Raw genomic sequence first — 18,732 nt, forward strand, 5'->3', positions numbered from 1 at the left:
CCACCTCCAGTTTTGCTGACTCACCTTGGCTCATGGCTGTGTCCCTGCCCCAACCTTTTCTCCAAGATAAACAGCCCCACTCCTTCAGAAGCTCCAGGCTCTTCTCAGCCTGGTTGCTCTCCTTCAGGGCCTCATCCCTCTAACCTTGGTCTACACTAAGCACGGTGCAGTGTGGTCTGACCCCCGGCCCCAGCAGGGGCTTCCTCTGTTGGCCCACGGCAAACGTTCACCTTACTATAATTAAGATCCCACGGAAGGGACTCCCAAACCCAGGGTACAGGTTCACAGTCACCTTGTCCACTGACGCACGCGCAGCCTCCAGGAAACGTAAATCTGTGAGTGCACGTGTGCGCGGCGGGAGGGCTCGCAGAGGCCACTCTCCATCCCTGGACAGGCGACAGGAGGCAGGGGGCCCAGGTCAGAGGGGGCTGAGCGGGCCGCAGGTTCAAGGAGACCGCCTCTCCTTGAACCCATCACCCTCTCCTCCTCATCCAGTCCAGTGGGAGATCGCACAGGACATCAAGGAAAAGCTGAGGCAGGTAGGAGATGGCTATGGCCACCTCCTCCTCCCTGGAGAAGAGCTAAAACCTGCCAAGTCGTCACTGCAGGCGACAGGCGCTTCTGCCGTCCCAACACCCTCTTGCAGGCCTCCTTTGTAGGTAAACCTCTGTCCCCGCAGGGCGGCCGGTCCTCCATCTTGGCCTTCTCAATTCCAGTCCCCATTTTTCCCAACAGCTCCCCTGCGTGGGACAGAGGTAGCCCTCAGGAGACTGCCCCTACAACAGGTTGGCGACAGGCCAGGCCAGCTCTTGCTTCTCTAGGTCAAGCCCTGAGAGGGAAGACACGGCCTTGAGACCAACTCCTGCCCAGGCCTGACCATGTACCTGGGCCCTGCAGCCTGGATGCAGAAAAGCACTGCCCTGGTCCCCAGCACCATGAAGACCAAGGTTGTTGAACTGACCACCTTCAAGGCCTGCCAGCAGAAATCACCTGGTGACCAAGCTGCCTGCACTGGCAAAACCTAGTCCTTTTCAAACGAGCTCAGGCTCCACCTGAAACGGAAGAGCTCTGCAGGCCTCTGCTCTTCTGCTCACCTGCAGCACTTCAGCAAGTGCCATTTGAGGGAAGAAGCTTCAGTTACAGCTGGAGGGAGGGCTGGGGACAGCTGTATGACGCAGCCGCTGGGGGACCAAACAGGGGCCCAGGCCACTCAGGAAGGTGGGAGAGGAGGTGGGCGCAGACCCCAGTCAGCGGTGACCAAGAAAGAGCCCCACACCCTTCCAACTCTGGCCATTTGCCCTGTGGTGAGGGGACAGTCATCCCAAGGAATTCCTGCCTGAAATTAAAACAGCCTGCAAGGAACAAAGAGCTTAGGGGGCAGAATTTTGTCACAGGAGAAATCCGTGGTACAATTAGCGCAGTGAAACGCTCTCCTTTTCCCAAGGATTGTGACGCCTTTCTTTGTGCCTCCCTGATACAACCAGGGCACAAACCATCCCCCAGGGGTGCCCCGCCCACAGGGCTGAGGCCACAACATAGTGACAGTCACCGAACACTATGACCTGCCTGCCCTGCCTTCCCCAGGTCACTGCCCTGCCAGCGCACAGGCGACTCCATGTGGCCTGGGGCCCCTCCTGGCCTCCTGCCACCTTCCAGCACATAGGATTCCCAGCCAGGAGCACAAGGCTGGCCCCTCCAGTGTCCACGGAAGTGCTTCTGAACACCAGCTCCTGGCCCACCTCCTACTTCTCTTCCCAGCTCACCCTGGGCCAGGGACTGAGTCCCACCTGGGAGAGAAACTGAGTAGCTCCATCTGTCACACGCCTGTCAACTCTCCTGTCCCGTCAGGCCTGACATGAGTTACCCTTCCTTTGTGCCTTTGTCTTTTATCAGTGAAGGGAAGAGGGGTTTAGCATCTTTTTAAGAGACAAAGAATATTCTGAATAACCCGATAAAGTAAAAGAGAGAAAACACACGCTCGGGGTGCCTGAGCGGCTCAGTTCATGATCTCACTCTTATTTCGGCTCAGGTCACGATCTCACGGTTCCTGAGCTCGAACCTCGAGTAGAGCCCCGCGCTAACAGTGCAGAGCCTGCTTGGGATTCTCGCTCTCCCTCTCTCTGCCCCTCCCCCGCACATTCGCGCACGTGCTCTCTCGCATGCTCTAAAACGAAATAAACGTTAAAAAACAAATAAAAAATAAGAAAAGACAATCTATTCAACTCCCACTCACGGCACCAGGGCACTATAATTTACATTTAGCCAAAGATGTCAGGTGTCAGATGTCACAACGCGCCTGGCTCGGGACTCGGTCCCAGATACAAAGCAGGCATCCCTTGAAAGACCTCTTACCTCTAACCCGGTGCCAGTGGGAAGTGGCACGAACAGGCGGATTTGGTCTCAGTTCCCACCCCTGGCTATTGCCCCAGACACCGAGGTTTTCTCAGGCCGAGGTCTCCTTCACAGGAAGGGGTGTGCAGCCTCACGCTACATGCCTGCCAGGGTTTGGGCCAACAGTGGGACACTGTGAAGGTCAGGGGTGTCCCCCGAGACCACGCTGCCCATGGCACCCCAGCATTAGGACACCATCCCAGCAGCTGAACAAAGTGTCTTTTATTTGTGACATACAAATACAACCAATGCAAAAAGAGATCACTTTTCCCTTTGATTCCAGTGATAAGTTGCTAAAGAAAAAAATATATATCAAGAAGGAGTTTATCTTCAGTTTCCTCTAAAAAACAAAACCAGAAAGGGTTAAAAAGAACCATAGGCATGTCATATACACATTTTTGACATCAACAAAAAGAATCTGAAATAGGGTGGATACAACTAAAAAAAAAAAAAAAAAAAAAGTCTTAAAAAATATTTTAACATGCCCCAAACAAACACACAAAAAAGCCGGGAACAAAAGGCCTGCCCTGTTTCTCAAAACCAAGACCCGGGGAAGTGAGAACTGAATGGGCTCAACACCAACAACAGAGAGTGGCCTACTGGCCTTAAGCAGTGCCTCTCCCACCCCAGCCCTGACCCCCACCCCCACCCCCAGCAGCCCTGCAGGAAGTGACCGGCAGAGGCAGGAGGACCAGGGTGCGGCACCAGGCACCCCATCTGCCAGTGGGCTCGGTGACAGGTGTCCGATGAATGGAAAGAGACGACATACACCGAACTCACCTCATGAAGGATTTACAGTGGGGTTCTTTTTGATCCCCTTGAATGGGAGGTATCAGAAATCCATGATCTAAGACAATAAATATCTATCCATTCTGTGTCGAGAGATAAGGATCAGAGGAAAAAAATTCCTAAACATGCTTCTGTCATTCCATGATTCTTGGAGGGAGCCCACCAATGCCCTCCCAGCAATTCAATTCAAATTTCTCCCCCCCACCCCCGCCCATGTAAAATCCACCCACCCTCCCCAAGCCAGAAGGCGGGGGCAGAGGGGGGCTTGTTCCAGTGTAAAGCTGCAAGGCCCTCTCCAACGGAGTGCCACGTCGGCTGCTGGCGGGGTCAAGAGCAACACGGAGCACTCAGGAGGGCCGGGTGGGTGAAGGAGGCCGTGCGACAGGCCCCTGCACGAGCAGGAAAGTAGGGGAGAGGCAAGAACAGCTCCAGGGAGACCCGCCAGCATAGACCACCTGAGTCAGGGCAGAGGGTGGGGTAGGGGCAGACGCTGAGGTCAGAACAGACCTCCGAAGAGCAACTTCACAAAGGCTAGAACCTTTAAGACACTCCCTAAAGCAGAGCTCAAGGATGTCCAAGGGGAGGCGGCAGGGGCTTTTTCCTGGATAAGAATTTGGTCATTACCTTCCCTGGGAGGGGAACAAGGCCCGGAGATCAGGGCAAGTAGAAGCTCTGACCCACAGCCTTTCTATCCCGCGGGAGAGGAGGAAGGCCTTCTCCCCCTGCTCCAGCCCGCTGCCGAAGGCGGACACTGGACAGAGAGAGGAGCAGCGGTTTGGGCCACCGAGAGGCATTCCTGCTGCAGCCGAAGCCGCCAGCCAGGGCAGTGGCGCCAGGGCCTCACTGAGGCAGCAAGGGGCAAGGCTGGGGAGCGCAGGCAGCGGGGCCTGCTGCTGGCTGGGGGCTCTCTGAAGCGGGAGGGGGGCCCCACCTTCAGAGAGCAATCAGCACCAAGATCTGAGAGGAGACAGTACTGAATACGCCAGGAACGAGGGATCCTTCTGGGGGAAGGGGAGGGGCTCCCTAACGTTATTCTCCCCTGGGAGAGTAAGAACAGGGCGAGGGGGTGAGCTGAGGGAGAACAAGTGGTGGAGGGCGATGGAGAGGCACCGGCAGGACCTCCGGCTTGTTTCTGTGAACGAAGAGCTCGAGTCACTAAGTCCAAAAGCCCAGAGACGCAACTGTCTTCTGGCCCCCCCACCCCGCCCCCATCCACACCTTGTTCCTGGTCCTCAGAGAGAGGGATGGGGCCTTCCTTCCGACGGGCCAGTCGCCTGGAATGCCTCCCCGGCCGCCGTGAGCCCATAAAAGCACAGCTAGAAAGAGCCCCTTGCTTCCCAGCGTCGTGGCACAAAAGGCCTTCCCACGGTCTCCACCAGAGCATTCATCTATGAAATGTGAGTCTCTCTGAAGCCTATCTCTACGTCCCGATCTCATACGGAATCCATTCTTCATTGAGGACCAGCCAGACCCTGACCCGGGGCTCCAGGACTTTTATAAAGGTGGGTATAAACACCTCATCTGTCCAAGTGTGTGTGTGGCAGGGGGGAGGGAGGGGGCTTGTCAGGAATCCATCTGCAGAGAAGGTGGGGAACCTCATGCTCAAGGGCACAAGGGCCAAGCGAGAAGGCAGCCCCCATGAGAAGATACGCCTCGTGCCCGGCCTCCGCCAGCTCCTCCCTCAGCACCCTCTCCTCTCTGCTCCTTCTGGGCACTCTGCTCTTCCAGGAGAGAGGAGGAGGGGCAGCTTGGACCACTCCTCCCCAGGGTTCTGTGCTCTCAGGCTGCAGCCCGGCACGCGCAGGGCTGAGGAGGCCACAGCTCTGAGGGCACCTGGCCGGCAGCGTGAGCCCGGGGAGAAGACAGGCCTTGGAGAGAGCATTCTAGCTTGGGAGCTCAGTGGCAGCAGCCACCACAGTGCCCGCCCGCGTGGGGGTGCTGGCTGTCCCCAAACTTGGTCCTCCGGCTCAGGATCTCATAGGAGCAGTCCTCTCCACAGCACCCAGACATGCTGGGGGAAGAGTCATCGATTTCAAATCTGCAAGGCAGGCAAGAAGAAAGGTTGGACTGCAGGCAGCTGACTGCCTTCCTCCCCGGCCTGAGAACTTTTCCACCAGCCGCACTTGTGACACCCCTAGGAGTGAGGGCGCAGCCAGAGGGCATTGCCACACATCTCACTGATCCCCAGGCCACTCCCATAGACCACTGGACTGGGAGCTCAGGCTTCAGGATGAATGAGCGCGAGGGCGAGGGCCAGGACCCTGGGGCAGGCACCTCCTACTGCCCAGAGAGTCCCACACCGGGGCCCAGCTCCTTACTGCAGTGCTTCTCGGAAGAACTGGTAGGCGCCATGATTGTGTTTAAATACAGTTAACATAACTTTCTTCATCTGTGTGCTGAGAAGAAAGCAGAGAGAACACCTTCCAGATAGAGAAACAGACGTGAAATCACGCCTCCTCTTTCATGCCTCTGCCTGCTGTCTCCCATTTGCTCGTGAGGAGCGCTGCTCTGCGCCCTGACTCTACCTCCGCGCCGGGCACCCACGGCGCTCAGTGCTCCCTCTGTTACGGGGCTGACGGGACCGCACGGCCGCCAGGCCCCCACCTGACCGGCTCCTTCTCCACTTCCTCTCTGCACCCCCACGACTGGGGCACAACAGGCTCTCCGAGGCAACGCTGCATCGAAACGCATGTACAAAATCTGGAGTCCCAGCAGGGCAGGGACTCTTACTGAGAGGGTTCTATCTACACGCCTTTCTTCCAAAACGTTCCTATGGGCCCTGTCCTCCACGGAGGCTCAAAGAACTGCGGATGGCTCAGAGGCAGATCCTTGCAACGGAGCGACACGCAGGGTGGCCCTTACCTATTGGCCATGAGCTGCAGGATCTGTATGAGGAACTTCCCCAGGCCTTTCCGCCGCACCTTGCTTTCCAACTGCACTTCATAGCTGGACGAAGAAAGCAGCGACGTGAGCACGGGGAGGCAGGGCCCGTCGGAGGAGCCTGGGGCCCTGGCAGTCTGCAGACCCTGACGGGGACAGTGGACTCTGCCACCCGGCTGGACGCCTGGAGCAGTGTCAGCATCTCCTCCCCACGCCCACCCCAAGCTGGGGCTCCTACCAGTACAGGACTTCATCTCCGCACTCCACGTCAAACCGGAAGTGAGAAAAGGCCACAGGGACGGAACTGCTTTCCCAAGCAATGAGGTACCAGGCTCGGTCGTCTGTCATTTCCTCCCGTTTCTCTCGGTCCTTCCAGCCCCACTCGCTTTGCTCGTACCTGGGAAACGTGGGGGCAGTCAGGGCGGGAAACCCCAGCAGGGGAGGAGCAAGACCCGTCGGGGTGTGCTTACATGGTCTGCATGTTGGTTTTGGTCAGGTCGAAGGCCCAGGCCACGGTGGCTGGTTCCAGTCCGGACACTCGCTTACACTCAATGGAGACGTTTAACCTGCAAAGTGGAAACGGAGGCGCGTGGAGCCGGCTACAGGCCCGAGCGCTACCTGCCGCCCTGAGAGCCTGCCAGTGAAGCAGGCCTGGTCTGTTAATCTACAGAGAAAAGCCAAGCCTGTGCCCTGCCTTCCGGACTGTGACTACAGAAGATGCCTGTGAAGGATGAAGCCTTGCGGGCCGAGATTAACAACTGTCATCGCCGGCCCACCACCCTGACCACAGTCCCATTTCCTGCCCCCACGTGAGGCCCTTATCAGACTCAGCACCTTGTAAACTTCTGCCCCTCTCTGCTACCTCTTTGCTTTCTCAAGCAAAGCTTGAAATCCAGCTCTTCTGTATTTTGTTATAAACACTAGAGTCTTGACTCCTTTAGTTCCTGCCCTTAGGCATTTAATCTCTGGGCTCCCTTGGGGCCTTGAAAGTGGCTGGGTCACCTCAGACCCTTTGAGAAGTCCATGGCCCATAACCCCCGTGAGGAGTACTGCCTGCCATTTCCTTTGAGGACACAGCAGATGCTCTTGGTTGATCAAATGGGGTGGAATGGGGTCCAACTCCATGCTGTTTTCTTAAACTAACAAATATGCTGTAGATGTTAAGGTGTCTTAATCTACGTGCTTCTAAATAAAACTTTAATAAATTACAGTTAAACTCTTTGGCCAAAGTATGAAATCCCAGTCTCTAGGTAGTGCCGGATTATGACAAGACTGAAGTCAGTGATGCTGAGTCCTTGCAGAGTTCCCATATCAGCATCTTCCAGCGGCCTTTGACACGACCCCTCAGAGGATGTCCCCGTTGGAATCGACTGTCACCTCTGCTGCCTGGCACGCCATATGACCTGCACATGTGCTCAGCCTTATAAATTCAGAACTTTTTGGCCCTGAAGAGTCTTCCTTTCCTTGAGTACTGACCGTGTAGTAGTCAGAAATGCCCAAACACAGCACTGCATCTGTTTTAGCTGTAGATTTTCCTAAGGCCAGTCTGCAGATATGAATCCTCCATTAATCTGAATTCTTGAAGTACATTCAGGCAAGATCACAGCCACACAGATCACACAAAATTCTAGGCACCAAAGGAGCCCAGAGTCAGCTGGCAGTGCCTGCTTCAGAGCTGTTCCATATTTCTGAAAGTCAGCAGGAATGCTGAATATGGAACACTAGAAGATATCACAGTAAGGTATCCCTAAACTATGTCAAAGGACTTCCTGGATATTGAATGACAAGGCTACTGGAGGAACTGTAGCGCATCTGATCACAGACAGGAAGAACAAATGAATGTGACACTATCAAATTCAGACATAACTATGAAAAGCAGATACAGCGTCACCTACCAAGGCGTTTGCTTCCTAATTTTCCTACGTGCATTTGTCTTTCTTGTTGACTAAAATACTCATACCAGCTGCTACTTACAGAACTGGATATAATTCTCTCGCCTCCTTAAAACAACCTTGCAAGGGGCGCCTGGGTGGTTTGGTCGGTTAAGCATCTGACTCTTGATTTCGGCTCAGGTCATGATCTCACGGTTCATCACTTCGAGCCCCCAGTCTGGCTCTGCGCTGACAGCGTGGAGCCTGTTTAGGATTCTCCGTCTCCCTCCCTCTCTGTCCCTCCCCTGCTCATGCGCTCATGCTCTCATTCTCTCTCTCGAAACAAATAATAAATAAACTAAAACAAAAAACAAACAAACAAAAACCTTGCAAGTTCAGCATTATCACTCCATTTAACAGATTAAAAAAAAAATGAGGCTTAAGTTGTGTGGTTTGTCTGAATATAGTTCTTAAGAGTTACAGTTTTGATTCAAACCCATAGCTATGATTCTCTAAAATCATAACCCCTGTTTTTCCCTAAGCCAACAGCATCTCTGGTAAGACAGATTATGCTTCCTGTTTTATAAACCAAAAGGACAGAAAGGGGAAGGGGGCTTTAATCCAGATCCCACAGCAATAAATTGGATTAGCAACAATAACAGTAGGAGTAACAGTCAACACTGATCTAGCTTTTGGTAAGCTCTAGGCACTGGCACTTTACATCTAATACTTGTGACGAATCCATGAGGAAGGTACTATTATTAGACCCATTTCTGATTAGAAAATGGCATAGAGAGGTTAAGTCACTTGTTCAGGGTCACAGAGCCAGTAAGTGGCTTTGAAAAAAAATTTTTTTTTTTCCCGCGTCAGGCTCTGCGTGGACAGGTCAGAGCCTGGAGCCTGCTTCGGATTCTGTGTCTCCTCTCTCAGCCCTTCCTCTCCTTGCTCTCTCTCAAAAACAAATAAACATATATATACATATATATATATACACACAATTAAAAAATTAAAAAAATTTTTAAATTTTTATTTATTTTTGAGAGAGAGAGACAGACCAAGTGTGAGCAGGAAAGGCGCAGAGAGAGAGGGAGACACAGAATGTGAAGCAGGCTCCAGGCTCTGAGCTGTCAGCACAGAGCCCGACACAGGGCTCAAATTGGTGAACCGTGAGATCACGACCTGAGCTGAAGTTGAACGCTTAACCCACTGAACCACCCAGGTGCGCCCTGAAAATTTTTTTTAACTTTTTGAGAGCATGCACCAGCGAGGGAGGGGCAGACAGACAGGGACAAAGAGAATGCCAAAGAAGCTCCCCGCTGTCAGTGCAGAGCCCAATGAGGGGCTCAATATCATGAACCGTGAGATTGTGACCTGAGCCAAAATCAAGAGTCACGCTTAACCAACTGAGCCACCCAGGTGCCCCTAGTAAGTGGCTTTTAACAATTACACCATACACTCCAGGAAAGAGCTTTAGATTGGGAATGAAAAGCCCCCTCAGCTGCCAGAGAGAAACTCTGTAGCTCAGAAATCTTATCCAGCTTCTCTGAGCCTCGGTTTCCCCCTGCATAAAAGGAGGAAGTCAGCCTAGATTTTTCAAGTTTGTTTCAGCTCTATGATTCTTCAGCTCTATGATTCTTCACCCAGAGACAATTTCAAATCCTAAAGAAACCTCAGTCTAAGATTATGCAATCTTTGTTCATTAGGGACTCCTCTGTCACCCTGACCAGGGGATTCTATCCCCACAAGACATGAGCCATAGCTTCTTCTTTTTCATAACAAATGAGAAAATTCGGGTCTGAGGAAACATACTCTGGGAAGGTGAATCCCTTCAGACCCTCAAGGAGACAACAGCTGAAGAGTGAAAAACTTACCCATTTCGATCATATTTCTTGAACACTGGGAAAGCCTCTAAAGGGTCTCCAAGCTGTGGAGAGAAAGAAAAGAGGTGTAGCACAAACGCAGGTGTGGCCCAGTCGCAGGCTCTGCCCCGAGGTGTGACGGTGTGCAGCCCCACACTGGGAGGCTTAGCTCCGGCCCAGGAGCAGCCCTCATACAGACCCTTCACCTGCCTCAGCTCTGGAATCACAGGTAGGGAGGGTTCTAGTAAGAAGGCCCGAGACTGAAGTCAGCCTCATGTCACAAGCTAAGAAGAGACTCTACTCGCCTAACACTAATACTGGCCTCTAGGTCACCTGAGCCAAAAGAGAGAGGCCCCCTGATCCACCTACATACTTCGAAGAAGCCCCCAACCAGCCTCACCTGGTCAAAACGCAAACTGGAACAACCATGTCCCTGAACCACCTCCTTATATATGTGGACTGTTTAGTGGGTGGGCTAAAATGAGGGCAAAAATGGGATACGAAATGGGGGCAGGAAGGATGACCGCAATGTCTTCGGTTGTTTGAAAGCCAAGCCTGCTCCTGGGACCCCTGGGGTTAGGGTTAGGGTTAGCTCCACAGCTACTCCTTCCTTGCCTCTGGCCCCTGGAACCAGGCTGCTGCCCCCGGCCCCTGGTGCCGGCACAGCCTTTGGCACCTCACAGTCGGTCAATTAATGTTTGAAGGAACGAATGAGAAAACCGTATCACATTTTACCAGGGGGGTTTCCTCACCAAAACGCAAAATCCTAACAAAAACGTCTCCGGACCCTTCTTCCACTGGTACGGAAGGAGACCCACAGAGAGAAGCAGCCACTCCCATTTGAGTCCACATTTGCCCACACGCCCTCGCCAATCTCGGGCCCTGCGGGCTGCGGCTTGGCTCATTTGGCTCCTTTGCCTCCGCAGCAAGGAGGCCGCGGAGGTGTGGGCTGGAGAGTAACAAAATTCTGCCACAGGGTGGCGCCAAAAGAAGTCAAATTAAAAACCAAGTTGAAGTTCTAGGAGGAAGGGACTTGGGAAGGAGGGGAGTCACCCTGTTGGCGGCGTCCACTTTGGCACAGACGGCATCCATAGCTGCTCGTTCCTCCAACCGCTTCTGCTTCTTCTCCTTTGCTTTGCTTGACTTCCTCTGCAACAGGGAAAAGCAAAGTTGGCTGGAAGGGCTGTGGCCAACCAAAGCTGCACTCTGCCTCTGAGCAACCGAGGCCGGGCCTCAGCGGCAGGAGTTTCCAGTCCCGCCTGCTGCACACTTGGCGGGGTGGGAAAGACCCAAGCGTTTTCTAGTCACCAGAGCTCGGGAGCATCACTAGACTTCTCGGCTTCCCTGTCAGAAAGACTGCTGACCCTCGGGACTGATGGGTGGCTGTGAGGACCCAGTGAGAGCACAGGACAATGGCTGCGGGGCGGAGCCTGGGCCCCAGCAGGTGCCTAATAAATATGCACTCATCCTTTCCCTCCTAAGGAGGCAACCACTAATTTTAGACACATTCAGGGCAGGCTTCAGGGAGGCATCTGAGGTAGCCGCTGAAAGCTGTTCCTAAGGAGAAGTTTATTCAAAGCCTTTTCAGTGTCTTCCAGCTCCAGAAGGCAAAGATTCGGTCTGGGGGAGCCCCTTTGGGAGCCAGGTCCCCTTTCTTAACCTGGGGCCAGGGCGCTCTGTTCCCCAGAAGCGCCGCGCACATTGCGCACCTAGTCTCGACAAGGGCAGAGCGAAGGGCTCACTTGGGGACAGAGGCCACGCTGACACACGTCAGCAAGGCCAGGCCGCAGGGCACCCAGGCAGCAGGGGAGGAGCAAAGAGAGACTGTCCTTGCACAGAGGCGCGAGTGGCAAACCACTCGTAACTGCGTGCAGAGCAAATCCTATTTTAAGGCTCACGCGGGGCTCTCTCAGGCCTCAATGGACCCTCTCACCCTCTCGTAAAAAGCTAATGACACAGGAAAAAGAGCCCATCTGGAGTCTGACAGGCTTTATCCAAGGTCTCTTCGGAGTGGTATTCGGAAAAGACCCAGCCCTCCTCTGCCTTTCCTTTCCTCATCCGACCAATGAGGCTCAGAAGGCGTCCTTGGAGGTGTAAGCCGGTGAGGATGAGTCTGGCCTGTTCTCAGTGAACGAGGCCCCTTGCTCTCACTCCCCGGGAAGCCCAGAGCAGCGTAGGCATCCCAAGCTGCCCACCCGCCCGGCCCAACTCCTGAAGGCACCAGAAGGCACCCAAAGGCACGGGCAGGACGGCTCTGCTTTTGCACCAACGCACTGCCTCTTCGGACCCCACCTCTCAGTGCCCTGAGCTCCCCAGAGAGAGGTTTTACTACCTCCAGCTGCACCTTAGCCCTGACACCGACTGGCCCCAGCAAAGGGTGAGCTGAAAAAACCAGCTGCTGGACAAGTTTCAGGATAAATTCTACCCTCGGCTCTCTAAGGAATGACACTGCTTAACTCTTTTTTTTCTTTTTTTTTTTTTTTTAGCATTTATTTATTTTATTTATTTTTGAGAGACAGAGACAGAGCACAAGCCGGGGAGGGGCAGAAAGAGAGGGAGACACAGAATCTAAACCAGGCTCCAGGCTCTGACCTGTCAGCACAGAGCCTGACGCGGGGCTCAAACCCACGAACTGCGAGATCATGACCTGAGCCGGTCAGAGGCTAAACGGACTGAGCCATCAGGCTCCCCAACACTGCTTAACTCTTATTTTGAGGGACCAGAAGGCAAGAGCTCGGATACAAGGAACTCACAGGAACTGCTCTTCTAGGTGTAAACTCGCCCAACGTCAGCTATTTACTATCCCCACACTGAGTACTGGGCTGGAAGCAAGGCTAGACCCCATTTCCCACCTCCCTAAAGGAAGGAACAAACAGGGGCGCCTGGGTGGCTCAGTTAAGTGTCTGGCTCAGGTCATGATCTCTCAGCTTTGTGGGTTTGAGCCTCGCATCACTCGGCGCTGACAGCTCAGAGCCTGCTCGGGATTCTCTCTCGGTCCCTCTCTCTCTGCCCCTCCCCGACTTGCGCTGTCTCCCCCCCCCCCCCAAAACAAATAAACTTTTTTTTTTAAGTTAAAAATAAACAAATAAATAAAGGAACAAACAGAAGCAAGCAGACTGTCCTCATCATGCTAGGACTGACTGGGGACAGGACCAGCCCCTCTCTACTACACGCAGGTTTTAGAGCATCCACCTTTTCCTCTAGGAATTTGAATTTCAAAACAACATTGAGGGATACACTCAGCTCAGCTCGCAAAGTACTTTCACAAATAACTGCTTTGCTCCTCAGGGCAAAAGCCATCCTGTCCATTCACACAAGAGGAAACTGAGGCTCAAGGGGATGGTGTGACTCATGTAGGGCTCCCCCAAGAGCAAGTGGCAGAGGATTCAACCCCAGGGTTTGAGCCCCAGATCCAGGGTTTGTTCCACCAGCCAGGCTGTCTCCCAACGGGAAGGCCAACATCAATGTCAAAAGACCGTCTCAGTCCTGCCAAGACAGAGGCGAGACCTCAGGTGCCCTTAAGGTAGCCACTCAGCAATTCATTTCTCATCCCGTCTGGCTTGGAAATGGCTGCCCCGCTGCCACCGTGCCCACACGGTGCTGCCCCAGGCCCTACCTCTACACTGAGGTAGGGGTGAGGAACAGGCAAACCCGAGACAGCAGGTCTCCAAGAAAAGAACATGCGCTTTGGCATCGGCCAGGCCAGGCCAGGCCAGTGCTCCTCCCGCCACCCTTGCATGCCCTATGAAAGCAAGCCCATCCCCAGAAAAGTGGGGACATGAATGCTGGCCTCACAGAAGAGCTGGAAGGACAGGTCAGAAGTCAGCACGCCGTTACAGCGGAGACGAGCTCCCCTCCTCCACTCTGCATGCTAGTTCTCCCTTAACACAATACAGAGCCGAGAGATCAAAGGTGCAGGTGACTCCTGGGACCCAGAAAGCACTGAAACGTGGGTTCCCGCCACAGCATCTCATTTCTAAGCACATGAAGTAAGTAATTCCTAAGCACAAGCAGCAGGAGGGCCAACCCCAGGCCTCCGGGAGATTTATGGGCTCATTCATGCAAGGGAACAGGCAAGCCAGGCAACCCTCAGAGTGAGGCTTGGGGCTGCTGTGGCCCGAGACGGCAGATAATGAAAGAGACCCTTAAGTGCTTCAGTCCCTGCACACGGGGTATGCGTCAGGCTGCTGCAGCCGGGACAGGCAGGGGCTCTCCCTCAAACCTAGCACGCACTAGGAAAAGTGGTCTCCTACTGTTCCAATTAGCTTTGCCCTGCCTTGTGGAGGTAAGGCTTTCCTGCAGGGACACCGGAAAATTCTCCTAATTAAAATGGGAAATCGGCACAGTGAACAGTAAAGCTCATTGTGGTTAAGTGTCTTTCCCAGGGGAGCTTTATATAATAAAAAGAGTGTGGGATTTTGAGCCAAGAGACTTGGATTTGATACTCAGCTCTTCCTCTGAGTAGCTGTGTGACTTTGGGCCAGTTACTTAGTTTCTCTGAATCTCGATTTCCTCATCAGTAAAATGGGGCTAACAATGCCTATAGCTCACAGGACTGCTGCTAGGACAAAATGATACAATGTACCAGATGCCAAAGATAAGGACTTCTGTTTACAAGGATCCGCTAGTGCCACACACTGCTGACGCTTTAAGATGATTTAACGGGGCGGGTGGGTGGCTGAGTCCGTTAAGCATCCGACTTCAGCTCAGGTCATGATCTCACTCACCGCTTGTGGGTTTGAGCCCCACATTGAGCTCTCTGCTGTCGGCACAAAGCCTGCTTGAGATCCTCTGTCTTCCTCTCTCTCTGCCCTCCTCTGCTCGCACGCTCCCTCTCTCTCTCTCTCTCTCAAAAATAAACAGAACAGGGACGCCTGTGTGGCTCAGTCAGTTAAGCGTCAGACGTCGGCTCAGGTCATGATCTCGCGGTTTGGGAGTTCGAGCCCCGCGTCGGGCTCTGTGCTGACAGCTCAGAGCCTGGGACCTGCTTCGGATTCTGTGTCTCCTCCTCTCTCTCTGTCCCTCCCATGCTCATGCTCTGTCTCTCAATAATAAATAAACGTTAAAAAAATGTTTTTTAATAAATAAGTAAACAGAACATTAGAAAAAAATAAAGATGATTTATTTTGGTCTTTATAATAACTCCCCAAGTTATGTGTGCCCATTTCTGTGATGAGAAAACTGAGGCACAGAGGGGTGAGATCATTTTCAGGGTCACAGAGACAGTGAAAAGACTTCTCAAAGGGGTCTCCCTACCACCCCCTCCCCCCACTCACACCAGACTGTGCACTCCATGAGGTAGAGGCAGAGACAGAGGTCACATTGGTAAAATTAGTCAATGTATACCCAGTGCTCAGCAACCAGTAGGTACTAAGTCCATACCTGCCGAATGAATCATCCAAGATTCAAATCCAGGTCTGAACCCTAAAGTGGGAGCTTCTTCCACAACATCAACTACATTTATACAGCACTTGTTATCAAGTGTTACATATTACATAAGTGTTTTCACACGAAGCTGTGAAACTCCTCCCCTTGCTATATATACATATATATTTTTTTTTTTTTTTTTTTTTGAGAGAGAGAGAAAGAGCGTGTGAGTGAATGAAGGGCAGAGAGAAAGAGAGAGATGATCCCACGAGGGGCAGAGAGAGAATTCCGAAGGGGGGCTCGAACTCACGAACCTTGAGACCATGACCTGAGCCAAAGTTAGATGCTTAACTGACTGAGCACCCCCCCAAGAGCCCCCCTCCCCTGCTATGCCTATCAAAGCAGTGTCTCCACAGGCAGTTCTAGGGCTGCCAGGAGTCACACAGAGAAATTAAAAAACAAAAAGCACACAGATGGGGGCAGGAGGCACATCTCAGAAAAGAGATTTAGCACCTTAGCTTCACGGTGCCAATACCTTCACCCCTCAAAGTATCCAGTGTCTGGAAAAAAAACCCTGTTTTTTTGGCAAAGGGAGCCAGAGCTCTAAATTCTAATTCCTAAAAGACCACACATTTGTGGCATCAAGGGTGAAAAGACCTTTGAAGCAGAGAAGGGTGCTCGGTCTGACGCCACTCTTAGCCTGAGGTCAGGCTGTCAAACGCAGCAGGACCCTCCAACAGAGGGTGACCGCTACAAACACTGGCCTTCCTGACACCGACGTGGGGAGTCCACAGTCCCCACCCATGAGGAATGAGCATAATGAGAGAGAGGGTTCCAGCTCTGTTTCAGGGAGGAAGATTCAAGTTTCTCTTCTGCAGTGAGCTTTAGGCCAGAAGAGACTAGGTAGGGGCTGTTCTGAGAAACACATCTGTGAAGTAAGAGTAATAATGTGGGGAGGCCCTACAGGAAGCAAGGGTCGCAGTATCTCTGAGTCCTGCTTTCAACGCAACCAATAAGGAAGTGTTGGCCAGAATGGCATGCTATGCCTTTCGTTTTCTGCTCAGTCTGTCGTGGCTGATGCTGGGTAGACACGTACAGAGTGGATACCAGGGGCACAGATTTTACCTCATTTCTTTCTTTTTCTTTTAATTTATTTTTGAGAGAGAGAAAGCATGAGGGAAAGAGAATCCTAAGCAAGCTCTACAGTGTCAGTGCGGAGCCCCACGCGGGGCTCGAACCCACAAACCGTGAGATCACGACGTGAGCCGAAGTCGGGCACTTAACTGACTGAGCCACCCAGACACCCCGATTTTACCTCATTTCAGCAAGAGCTGGGGTCTGGCACCTTTCAGCAAAATCTAGGTTAAATATGCCTAAGGTTTCTAGGCTTGATTTTCTATATGGGAAGTACGCAGTACCCAAAATTCCTTGCTGAAACAAGATGAATGTATTTTTTTGACATGGATTACATAAAGTGCTTTGACAGGGGTTAGACAACTATTTTTGTCTAACAAGTTGGTATGTTCGGTCAATAACTACTTAAACGAGAAAAATCTAGGTTAACAACAGGAGGGACAAACCCAATGCATTAAAAATAGCACAGATCTATTTTAGACAACTAAAGTAAAAGGTGAGAATACAAGCAAAAATAACAGCCACGAATTGAGAGGCACCCATGTGGCTATGGACATCCACTATCTCATTTAATCCTCTCATGGGGGGGGGGGGGATATGGTATCATCATCCTCATTACAGAGATGAGAAAATTCCAATTCAGGAAGGCCACATCACTGGCACAGTATCGTGTTGCTGGCCAGTGATGAGAGAACTGAGGGATATCTGGCTCAAAGGCCGGGCTTGCTACAGGTGGGGAAAATTCCAGGTGAAACCTAGTACACAGGGTACCAGGCAGGGCCAGCTACAGGGGGATGACTGACGCTACTCTAAGTGGAACTTAGGAATGTGAACTCACAGAAATATCTGAGTAACTTCTGCCCAACCCTCTCTGCCAGGGAAGGGCGCACCTCCAGGCTGCCTCAGGAAGAACAGGTGGTCACTATCCATCTGCGGCTGGAGCCATCAGTGGCCCCGCCATCGGTCCCCTGCTCACCCGCACAGCCGGCCCGTGCAAAGCCACCTGTAGTACTTAGCCTACTAACGAGCCAAGAAATAATTAGAACCACTCCGTTGCCTCCAGGAGGCCTCGAGAACAGGCCTCTGTTGGAAGGGAAGGGGACGTTTTAGGAGCAGGAGGAAGCCGGTGGACAGGTTTGGAAAGAGTGGAGGGGCACCGGCTTCCCCGAGAATCCGGGTAGCAGGAAGCGCAGCCAGTGGCGGAGGGCTGGGGAGGCCCGAGTCTGGGTCTGGCCCCTGCTCCCTGCCTGTGTGACCTTGGCTGGGTGCCTCTTCTCCGGGCCTCAGTTCCCTCCACGCCAGGGTCGGCCTGGGATGTGGGGAGCCGCGAAGCCGGTGACAGCCAGGTGATGGGTGACGCCTGGGAGCTGGGGGTACCCCAGGGACCGCGCAGAGGTCGGGGAGAGGCCAGGAAGGTAACAGGTCAGCCGAGAAGGCGGGGCGGGCGCGACGCGAGGGGCGGGGGGCGGGGAGCGAGGGGGGGGGAACACCCAAGGGGGTGGAGCCCGGAGAAGGGGGCTCCCCAAGGGATCCCCGGGCTGCGCCGCGTTGGGGGACACTTAGAATGGGGGAGCCGGGTCATGTGGGGGTTGGGGGGTCACGTGAGGCCGGAGGGTGTCGGGGTCACGTGAGGGGGGGTTCAAGGAACAATGGGGGCGCAGGGGGCGAGGGGAGCGGGGAGGGCTCCCGGCCCTCGCGTCTCTTCTCCCTGCCTCACTCACCCCCATGGCGGCAACGGCGGCGGCGGCCCTCAGCTCCTCCTTCCCACACTTGCCGGCAGGGAGGCGGCAACGGCAGCGACGGCGGCGGCGACGACACCAGAGCGGCGGCGGGCCCCGCACCGCGCATGCGCCTCGCGGGCTCCCCTGCGCGCCCTGGCGGGCACCGCGCCGGCGCAGAGACGGGGAGGGCGCGAGCTGGGGAAGCGCGCAGGTGGAGAGCCTGGGAGGCGGGTGGAGGGTCTCGCTCCCGAAAGAGGCGGGAGGCGCGGAGCAGCGTCGCGCTAGGAATGACGTAAGCGCGGGCCCGCCCCCCCCTTCTCCAGGCTGTGTCTGTAGCTATGGCAACGGCCGCGCCTGGCCCTGAGCAGAGCGCTGCCAGGCCGCAGGGTGGGTGGCAGCGCTGCCCCAGCGCTCGGCCTCCCCGCGGCCGCTCCGGTCCGGCCCGGCCCGGGGCACCTTCGCAGAGGAGCAAACGCGTCATGACCTCGGAAACACCAGCTCCTCCTGCAACCTTCGGGCACAGGGAAACTCTTTGGAAACATTCCTTCTAGATCTTGAACTCTTGAAGTTCCTTTTCTAACCGGAGTCCCGTTATTCATTCATCCGTCTAACTGTTCGTTCCTCATTCATTCGCTCTCTCAATAAGCATTCACTGCCACCTACGCGGTGCTGAACCCAGGGGACACAGAGACGAGCAGTCCAAAACGTCACTGTTTAGAG

At 53.8% G+C, this 18,732-nt stretch overlaps 1 protein-coding gene across 1 annotated transcript; it reads right to left on the reverse strand.

Moving 5' to 3' along the window:
* Positions 1 to 2,598: 2,598 nt before the first annotated feature.
* On the reverse strand, positions 2,599 to 18,244 carry NAA40 (N-alpha-acetyltransferase 40, NatD catalytic subunit). The gene is made up of 8 exons (XM_027045092.2): positions 18,013 to 18,244; positions 10,844 to 10,939; positions 9,803 to 9,855; positions 6,531 to 6,626; positions 6,299 to 6,457; positions 6,043 to 6,126; positions 5,499 to 5,576; positions 2,599 to 5,218 (listed from the first exon to the last, which is right to left on the reverse strand). Exons 1-8 carry the CDS (start codon positions 18,016 to 18,018, stop codon positions 5,077 to 5,079), a joined length of 714 nt encoding a protein of 237 aa, XP_026900893.1. The 5' UTR covers positions 18,019 to 18,244; the 3' UTR covers positions 2,599 to 5,076.
* Between the last annotated feature and the right edge of the window lie 488 nt (positions 18,245 to 18,732).

This window comes from Acinonyx jubatus, chromosome D1 (assembly GCF_027475565.1).
Source record: "Acinonyx jubatus isolate Ajub_Pintada_27869175 chromosome D1, VMU_Ajub_asm_v1.0, whole genome shotgun sequence".
NCBI lineage: Eukaryota > Metazoa > Chordata > Mammalia > Carnivora > Felidae > Acinonyx > Acinonyx jubatus.

What these genes read in the sequence shown, in the direction of transcription:
- NAA40 (XM_027045092.2), bottom strand. An exon ending in AAAACCAACATGCAGACCAT is followed by an intron (nt 6,458 to 6,530) that starts GTAAGCACACCC and finishes CACGTTTCCCAG; the next exon opens with GTACGAGCAAAGCGAGTGGG. An exon ending in GGAGATGAAGTCCTGTACTG is followed by an intron (nt 6,127 to 6,298) that starts GTAGGAGCCCCA and finishes TTCTTCGTCCAG; the next exon opens with CTATGAAGTGCAGTTGGAAA.